The 9,150-nt window shown below is 59.9% G+C and overlaps 1 protein-coding gene across 1 annotated transcript; it reads left to right on the forward strand.

Moving 5' to 3' along the window:
* Positions 1 to 298: 298 nt before the first annotated feature.
* On the forward strand, positions 299 to 3,443 carry FOXQ1 (forkhead box Q1). Its single transcript, XM_070360913.1, has one exon. It carries the CDS (start codon positions 1,487 to 1,489, stop codon positions 2,639 to 2,641), a length of 1,155 nt encoding a protein of 384 aa, XP_070217014.1. The 5' UTR covers positions 299 to 1,486; the 3' UTR covers positions 2,642 to 3,443.
* Positions 3,444 to 9,150: the final 5,707 nt, after the last annotated feature.

The raw sequence follows: 9,150 nt of genomic DNA on the forward strand, positions 1-9,150 counted from the left end.
AAGGCCGGAAAAGGACGAAGCCTCAGCTTGGTAGGGCAGAGGGTTAGAAGTGCGCCCTCGGGGATCATCCACGCCGCCGGGCGTCCCGCCGAGGTGAGAGGGCCCCCTTTCCCGACCGCCAGACGCCGGTGCCACGGAAACCACAGCGAACGTCCTGGAGCAGGAGGGCCGCTGGGCCGCCCGGGGGCGAGAGCCGTGCAGAGCCGGCAGGAGCCCCCGCCCAGGTGAGGGAAGAGGCCACGGAAGACAAAGAAAGGCCAGTATGAGAACGAGTCAAGGTCATCTCAGGTGCAGCCAATCCTGAGTCCAGACTTTTATTCATTAGAGAAGGAAAGAAGAGAGAGACTGTCCCCAAAACGAGGTCCCGAGAAGGACACGTCGCGCGGCCCCGGTGGGAGGTCACCGCAGTGTCCTGCGCGTGCTCCGCTGCTTGCCCCTCGGCCGGGACGACGGGGGTCTGCGTGGGGGAGCAGCGCCGTTTTCCCTCGCAGAGCACCCGCACACCAAGTGTGGCTTAGGGAGCCCGCGGGCCCCAGCCGCGCCAGGCGTCCCGACAGGTGCCCCGGCCGCGCTCTCGTATGGCTTCCGTGAGCTCCGGGGCGCAGGGGCCCCTCCCGAGCGCCCGCGCGGCCCCCGAGCCGAGGCGCACACGCACGCGCGCACACGCGAGGACCTCAGCCGCGCGCACGCCTCCCATTGGCGGGAGGAGGAAGGCGGGGCCGGGCGGACCCAAAACAAACAACCTGCGGCCGCGCCGCCGCGTGGCCTCCGCCTAGCGCGCGCCCGCTCCGGAGCCGCGGCCACCTGGGCCACCTCGCTCCCCATCCCTCGTCGGCGCCCAGGCCCCGCCCTCGCGGGGTGCCGCGGGGTTATATTGGGCCGGGCCGAAGGTGGAGACGAGACGGGGCCGCGGCTGCAGGCGTGGAGATGCTGCTCCGGAGGCCAGGGGCGGGAAGGCGGTTGCGGGCGCCGCGGCATCGGAGACTCGGCTCCGTGGGCGCTCGAGGCTGAAGGCTGGACCCTCGCCCCGGGGTGGCAGGCACGGGAGCTGGCACTGACTCGACCCGCGAGGACGCCTGTCCGGGACCTGCGACTGCGGGAGAAGAAACCCCATCTCTGGAACGGGAAGCAGATGCGCACGCTTCCTTCTCCGGCAGGAACTCCAAGCCCCGCGCGCCCCGGCACCCGAGGCTAGAACCGCGGCTCTGCACGCCTTCCCCCAAGTCTCCGCTCCTCACCCTGAAGCCAGTACGCCCCAGCTCCTCCCTCTTCGCCCCTGTCGGTTCACCCAATAAGCACAAACACTCCAAAGAACTCCAGCGGAAGGGGACTCCAATCCGGAAAGCGACTGTCTCACCCAGAGGAAGGCGAGCTCCGGGAGACAGAGGCCAGGACCCCGGCCCCGATCGCCACCACGCCCCGGGCGCCCGCTGTCCAGAACCGCGCGGAGGCAAAGGGTACGCGCCGGGCGGGGACGGGCGCAGGCATGAAGCTGGAGGTGTTCGGGCCCCGCGCGGGTCTAGGGGACAAGCCGGGGAGTGACCTGGAGGGTGCGGGCGGCAGCGACGCGCCATCTCCGCTATCGGCCGCGGGCGACGACTCCCTGGGCTCGGACGGGGACTGCGCAGCCAACAGCCCGGCGGCAGGCAGCGGCGAGCGGAGCGCGGGCGGCGGGCCGGGCGCCGAGGAGGCGGGCGCGGCGGGCGCGGCGGGGGCGACGGCGGGGCCCAGAGCCGGGGGCGCAGGTTCTGGGGGTGCGGGCGGCGGCGAGGGCGCGCGCGGCAAGCCGTACACCCGGAGGCCCAAGCCCCCGTATTCGTACATCGCGCTCATCGCAATGGCCATCCGCGACTCGGCGGGCGGGCGCCTGACGCTGGCCGAGATCAACGAGTACCTCATGGGCAAGTTCCCGTTCTTCCGCGGCAGCTACACCGGCTGGCGCAACTCCGTGCGCCACAACCTCTCGCTCAACGACTGCTTCGTCAAGGTGCTTCGCGACCCCTCTCGACCCTGGGGCAAGGACAACTACTGGATGCTGAACCCTAACAGCGAGTACACCTTCGCCGACGGGGTCTTCCGCCGCCGCCGCAAGCGCCTCAGCCACCGGGCAGCGGCCCCCGGCCCCGCGCTCCGGCCCCCGGACGGCGCGCCCCCGCCGCCCGCTCCCGCCGCCCCGGCCCCGGCTTCGCCCCGCGCGCGCTCGCCCGCCCGCCCGGAGGGGCGCGCCAGCCCGGCAGGCAGATTCTCCGGCCCCTTCGCCATCGACAGTATCCTCAGCAAGCCCTTCCGCAGCCGCCGCGCTGGGGACGCGGGCCCCGGGGCCCGCCCTCCGTGGGGCGCGGCTCCTTGCCCGCCGCCGCCCGCCTACCCGGCGCTGCTCCAGGCTGCGCCCGCTGGGGCCCTGCTGCCGCTCTGCGCGTTTGGAGCGGCCGAGCCTCCGGGGCTGCTAGCTCGCGGGGCCGAGGCGCCGCCCCTCCTCCTAGCGCCCCTGGCCGCCCCGGCCCCGGCCAAGCCGCTCCGAGGCCCGGCAGCCGGTGCGCACCTGTACTGCCCCGTGCGGCTGCCCGACGCCCTGCTCGCGGCCTCGGCCCGCGCACCCGGCCCGCACCTGCCTAATCGGCCTGAGACGCTCCTGGCATGAGCGCGTTGGGGCGGCGGGGGACGCGGGCTCGGGGCCGGGCGCTTTCCGCCCGAGGACAGCACCATCACCCGACGTGCCTTAGAGCGAATACCGGACAGAAGGGTCTCAACTGCATCCCGAACGTTTCCCTTCGTCCTTTATAACTCACGTTGTAGAGGAGCAAAGCAGGGCCTCCGATAGTTTCCGTTCCTGACCAAGCCTGTGCCGGCCCCTTCACAGAAACTTCTCATGGCCCAGGCTCTGCCTTGTTCCTGCTGTTTTCGTTGCACCTTCCACTGCTTTGTCCCTTACAAAGCGAAACAAAACCTAAACAGCACATCAGGGAACCATTCCAGGTGATCCATGACTCGACTACTTCGGGGGTCCCGGCCCGCCCCCCCCTTGTGTGCCTGTGGCGTCTACAGGCGCAGCTAAGCGGGAGGGGCCAGAGGAGCGTCCCTCATCTCTGCCATTGACCAATGTTTCACTGTGCCAAAAGATGAAAAATATATATATTGTTGGGTTTTGTAATTAAATTATTTATATATTTTTGAAACCTGAAGGGAAAATGTTGCAGGCAACGGTTGCGGCTTTACTGTCTGTTGGGTCATTTCTTAAGTGTGGTCTCTTTAGGCCAGGTGGCTTCTTCCAAGGAAAAGCTGACCGTTATGTTTGTGGGGTGCCAGGATCACTGCCACTTGAAAGCAAGTGTGATTTTTATTTTTAATATTATTTTATTTGTGTCTGTGTACATATTCATATATAAATTTTATGAAATCCAAGCATAGTGCTTATTTTTTAATAAAACTGACAATTGACTTCAGCACTTTGTGGTGACGGGTTGGAGATGGACTTTTGCACCCCCCTCCCAAATGATCTCAGGTTTGACTCTTAAGAAACTCCTTGTGGAGTTCAAACTGTTTTCTTGAATAATTCAGTAAAGGTAGATGCTGTGGATTTCATTACTGGACACATCGCTGTAAGATTCTGCAGGATCAGTGGGGTTTCTTAAACGTCAAAGCAATGACCTCTAAGAATTCACTTAAGTTACCAGAAGAAATGATAATGTGTGGGCCCCCCTTTCCCAAGGACCTCTGGGGACAAGCTCAGCTGTTAACCGTCTCAGCCTCAAGCAGGTATTGGGTAAACTGGCTCTGATCAAAATGTGATCTTGGCAAGGAACTGTCCTAACACTGAAGATTTCCTCAGGGAAGTTTTTTGTTTTTTTAATTATTTATTTATTTGACTGTGTCTTAGCTGTGGCGTGTAGAATCTAGTCCCCTGACCAGGGGTCGAGCCTTGGCCCACTGCACTGGGAGCCTGGGTCCTAGCCACTGGACCCCCAGGGAAGTACTTCGAGGAAGTTTTAAGAGCACTTTGAAAGTCAGTGTCTGAACAAAACCACCCACCTATTTAGGAATGCAGAGAAGGTTCTATCTGCTGGAGTCCCTGATGGCCCTAGCTCCTTCTGATCTGCAGGGAAAACCACCGGTTTTGCGGGACATAGGAGGGAGGGTCTATCAGAGGAAGTACCGGAACTACTTCTCCATAAACTCAGAGGCAGCCGAGCTCTAACAGTCCCTGGGCTGCAGTCTTGGGAAAGGACTGCAAAGAGTGAAGACCAAGAGGATGTAAATTCAGGCCCCGCTCCTGTTCCGGGGTCGGGCAGGTGTCAGCGTAACCAAGACAAGAGGGCGACGTGGAGGCTGGGTGTGGTGAGTGGGTTTTACTTCAGGATGCTGTGTTTTGGCAGAAATAGGAGGGAAAAGCCCATCCCTCAGTCTAGTTAACCGAAAGCAAGTCCTGACTGATTCTGATTTGATCTACTTAGTGGTCTTGAGGAAGGATAATAACAGGGTTGAATTACGACAAAAGGCACCCATTTACACGGAGATTGCACCCACATGGCCAATAATTAGACGAGAAAATAAAACTGAAATGGGGGGAGCCCAGGTTCACGGGGTAGAAGTGGGGACCCATTGCTCAGTTCCTTGCGACCCTGAAGCCACATGGGAAGCCCGGGGAGCGCCCACCCATCCCCATCGCTGACTCCAGCCAATCAAGCCCTCCTCTCCAACTGGCTGCCTTCAGAGGCCCGGCCCTGCCTACTGCCCCCTCGGGTTGGTAAAGCCAGTGTTTTCATGTCCAGTTGATACACGAGGACAACTCTGCGAATGGACAGAAATGGGGAGGGGAAAGGGGATGTCTTCTCAGTCACAGCGTTTCCCTATCCCCTCCAAGGTCAGTCCTCCCCGAGACACACTCCCGACTCTGGTGAGTGAGGGGCCCCCTTCCCGCGCCGCCAGCGACCATCAGGTTCTCTACAAAAAGGCCAGAGTCAGGGGACCTGGGCGCCCCTGTCAGGGGTCATGACCTCTGCCAGGCTCCAGCTCCCGAGAACCCTGTGCATTGCCCTGCTGGGCCTGGCTTGAGGGGGCAGAGGGCGGAGGTCCCGTGGCGGCTGCAACCCACCCAGCCCTGGGAGCTTGGCATCCGTGGGGCAGTTTCCCTGGGAGACTCCACCGAGGTCCAACCTTCCCGAGTCTGCCCAGAAAACCCCGTTCCTCCTGCACTCTGGAGGGCAAAGGGCAGGGCCCAAGGGAGCCCCACCCGACCCCGCCCTGCCCGTTCCCCGCCCCTCCCCGCCCTTGACCCTCCCCAGCCCACCCCGTGGGCCCACCCCAGACCTAACCTGCCTCAGCCCTCCCCCAGCCTCCAGGCCACGAGGCCAAGGCCCACCTGTGCAAACAACAGGCTGAGGGCAGCTGACCCTCGACTGATGCGGGAGCTCAGGACAGCGGGGTGGGGTGGGGGTCTGTTTGGTTTAGGAAACGCCCTTTGATACCTGAGGGCCAGAGACTTGGGCCAGGGCGCCCCGCCCCACGTGCTTGTGGTCACGTCACCTGACCACCCCCACCCAGAAGAACCCTCCAGGCCCAGGGCGCTGGATCCGCGGAGAGAAACCCACGACCCATGCCCTCACCCTGTAGGGCCAGCAGTGCCACAGTGCCCCAGGCCAAGCCCCCTACAACCCGGGATCAATCTGCTGATTTTGGTGCCAGAAAACATGAACAGCCCAGCCGCTTCCTAAGATAGAAGAGGATTCTCCCAAACACCAGAGGCTGCAGCAGGGCACTGCGCCCTGCCCCAACCCCACAACCCCTGGCAGACCACCCCACGCCCTGGGCTCCCTCAAGAACTGAGCCAACTTCTTCGTCCCTTGGGCTCTTAAGAAAAGAATAAGCAAATGGAGAAAGTCCCCACCCCCACCCCACAGGGGAAGAGGGCTCCTGGGGCCCCCAGGACCCCTCTGTCCCGCTGCCACCGTGTCACAAAGCAGCACTGGCCTTTCTCAGGAAAAACCACACACAAATGAAAGGTAACTCTGACTATCGGGCAGACCCCAATCTTACGTCACCCCGCTTGTTTAACTTCTATGCAGAGTGCCTCATGCAAAACGCTGGGCTGAATGGAGTACAAGCTGGAATCAAGATTGCCGGGAGAAATATCGATAACCTTAGATACGCAGATGACACCACACTTACGCCAGAAAACGGAGAACAAAAGAGCCTCTTGATGAAAGTGAAAGAGGAGAGTGAAAAAGCTGGATTAAAACTCATATTCAACAAACAAAGATTGTGGCACCTAGTCCCATCACTTCATGGCAAATAGATGGGAAACAGTGGAGACACTTTATTTTGGGGGGGCTCCAAAATCACTGCAGATGGTGATTGCAGCCATAAAATTAAAAGACAGGTGGGCTCCCTCCCACAGGCCTCTCCTTGCTCATTGGAAGAAAAGCTATGACCAAACTAGACAGCATATGGAAAAACAGAGACGTTACTTTGCCAAAAAAGGTCCGTCTAGCCAAAGCTACGTTTTTTCCAGTAGGCATGTATGGATGTGAGAGTTGGACTCTAAAGAAAGCTGAACACAGAAGAATTGATGCTTTTGAACTGTGGTGCTGGAGAAGAGTCTTGAGAGTCCCTTGGACTGCAAGGAGATCCAACCACTCCATCCTAAAGGAAATCAGTCCTGAATATTCATTGGAAGGACTGATGCTGAAGCTGAAACTCCAATACTTTGGCCACCTGATGTGAAGAGCTGACTCATTGGAAAAGATCCTGATGCTGGGCAGGATTGAAGGCAGAAGGAGATGATGAAGGACAGGGAGGCCTGGCATGCTGCAGTCCATGGGGTCGCAAAGAGTCAGACTCGACTGAGCGACTGAACTGAACTGGATCTCACAGATGAGAAAACAGGCCACAGGGTAGCTGAAACACTCCTTCCTGACCCAAGAGGAAACTAAGATCCAGTTCAGAATTCTTTCCATCGTAACACAATTATCGGGATAATTCAGACCGAAACATAGTGTGGCCTAAACTTATCAGACAACTGTTTCAGTTCACTCATTAACTGGTAGGCGAGCCTCCCAAACTGCGACATGGTTTCTTTCCTTAGTGAGAGCTGGTGCCCCCGCCAGGGGAGGCCTGGGCGTGGGGGGGCCATGGCATCACTGTCGAGGTTAGGCAGCGACCCTGGTGCCCTTTCTGTGACTGCAGAGCGACCCCCCGAGGGCACAGCAGGATTCTGTGCCCAGAGGGTCCCAGAAACCCTCTCCAGCCCTGCTCACTGGTGAAGGGATGCATGGGCACCCTTCCACAGGCCTCTCCCGCTCTCCCAAAACAACAGAAACAGCCCCTCCCATGCTGGAAAGAAAGAACTTCCAGTAACCCACCTTCCATTTTCACATGTAAAAAATGCCAACACAACGCACCGACATGGCCCACAACTTTCTTAGGCATCAAAGCTTTGTTGGTATCACATGTCCAGACATTACCCCTCTGTTATACTGTTCTTTATTTCTTTACTCTGGGCTTCCCAGGAGGCTCAGCAGTAGAAGATCTGCCTGCAGTGTGAGAGATGTGGGTTCGATCTCTAGGTTGGGAAGATCCTCTGGAGGAGGGCACGGCAACTCACTCCAGTATTCTCACCTGGAGAATCCCATGGACAGAGGATCCTGGTGGGCTACAGTCCGTGGGGTCGCAAAGAGTCAGACATGACTTAGCAACTAAACAACAAATTCTTTATATCATAGCAGTTGAGCTTTGCCTGGGTGCTAGAAATTAGACCGCAAAGAGTCCAGTAAATACTTCCTGCTTTCTAAAGCCACAGTAGTTCTTTAAGTAACAGACTTTACAGTTCCCTAATGAAACCATTAAACTCTTGTTATGCTTTGACGACATAACTTGTTAATTCTTAATGTTGTCAGCAAATGGCCCTAATAAGTGTCTTCTAAGATTGTGATCAAAAACGTAAAAATCCATCTTCCTCCGATTCCAGGTTCTTTTCAAACTGGGAGGGGCTCCGACGTCACACAGCGCTATTGTGCGGACCTCTGTGTTCGGCTTTCAGACGGACCGTTGGCTAGAAGCGAGTGGTGTCCTGCCCTTCTCCAGCTTACACACAGGCCTTACACGCGCCTTCCCGGGGCACTACAGGCAGACACGAACACTGCCCCAGCGACACTGCCCCTCGCACGCCCGGAGCCCCTTTGCCTCTCCGCCTCTCCTCTCAGGGAGTTTAGCCCAGAGGATTTGCCACGACTCGGGCTTTTCATCACATCTGGGATCTGAGACAGCAAACTACTCAACAGCCTTGACGCGGATTTGCGGTTTCTGATCATCCAGGTCTAATGGTTGAGGGGAAAGGCAGGAAGGTTTGGCAACCTCTGGCTGGCTGTGCTCATTGCTGTCAGAAGTCTATGAGGCTCAGAACCACGGAGCCGGTCCATCCACGGGAGTGCTCAGGATGGGGCTCCAGGAAGATGAGCCGGGGCGATCCAGGCTCCAAGGACTTGCGGAGGCCTGCCCTCTTAGCTGGGGCGCCCCTGACTTCTGGGGCTCTGCTCCCGTGGTGTGGGTGCAGCGGGGCCCGGCATCTCCCCAGGGCTCTGGAGCTGGGGCGGGGGGGACTCCATCCCAGACTGAGGGAGCTGACTTGTCCCTGGGCCCGGGAGCCGGCCCATCTGTGGGAGGCCCGGCTGCCTCCTCGGGGAAGGCCTCCCAAGCAGACCCATCTCGGTCCCGTTTGTTCGCCCACGTGCCGGTAGCCAGCACCCCCAGTGCCAGGCTGCGGGCCAGCCCGGGTGCAGAGCCAGGCCTTTCCCGGCTGCACCGTGGCCTCGCACTGGCCAGCTGGGGACCCCACGAGGCCTGGCGGGAGGATGTAGGGACACGAGCCGCGCCTCGTGCGGTAGGCGTCAGGCCGGCAGTGCGGGCAGCTCTGTCTTCTCCTGCCCTGGCCCCGGGAGACGAGGCCGGGTACCAGGGGCCTAGCCCAACCAATGGCTGCCCAGCAAGAGGGCTGACCTCCGACCGAATCCACGCACAGCCTGGGCCAACTGTTCCCTCCACCTGGCCACCTGGCCGAGGATGGACAAGGGAACAAGCGCCCAAGCAGAAGAGAAACAGCCTTGCTGTGGTCCCACCTGACGCCCGGTGAGCCCCCAGAGCAGCTCCGGGGGCTGC

Source organism: Bos mutus, chromosome 23 (assembly GCF_027580195.1).
Source record: "Bos mutus isolate GX-2022 chromosome 23, NWIPB_WYAK_1.1, whole genome shotgun sequence".
NCBI lineage: Eukaryota > Metazoa > Chordata > Mammalia > Artiodactyla > Bovidae > Bos > Bos mutus.

Excerpts from the sequence above, each read along its gene's own strand:
- FOXQ1 (XM_070360913.1), top strand. The coding sequence starts at position 1,487 with ATGAAGCTGGAGGTGTTCGGGCCCCGCGCGGGTCTAGGGGACAAGCCG.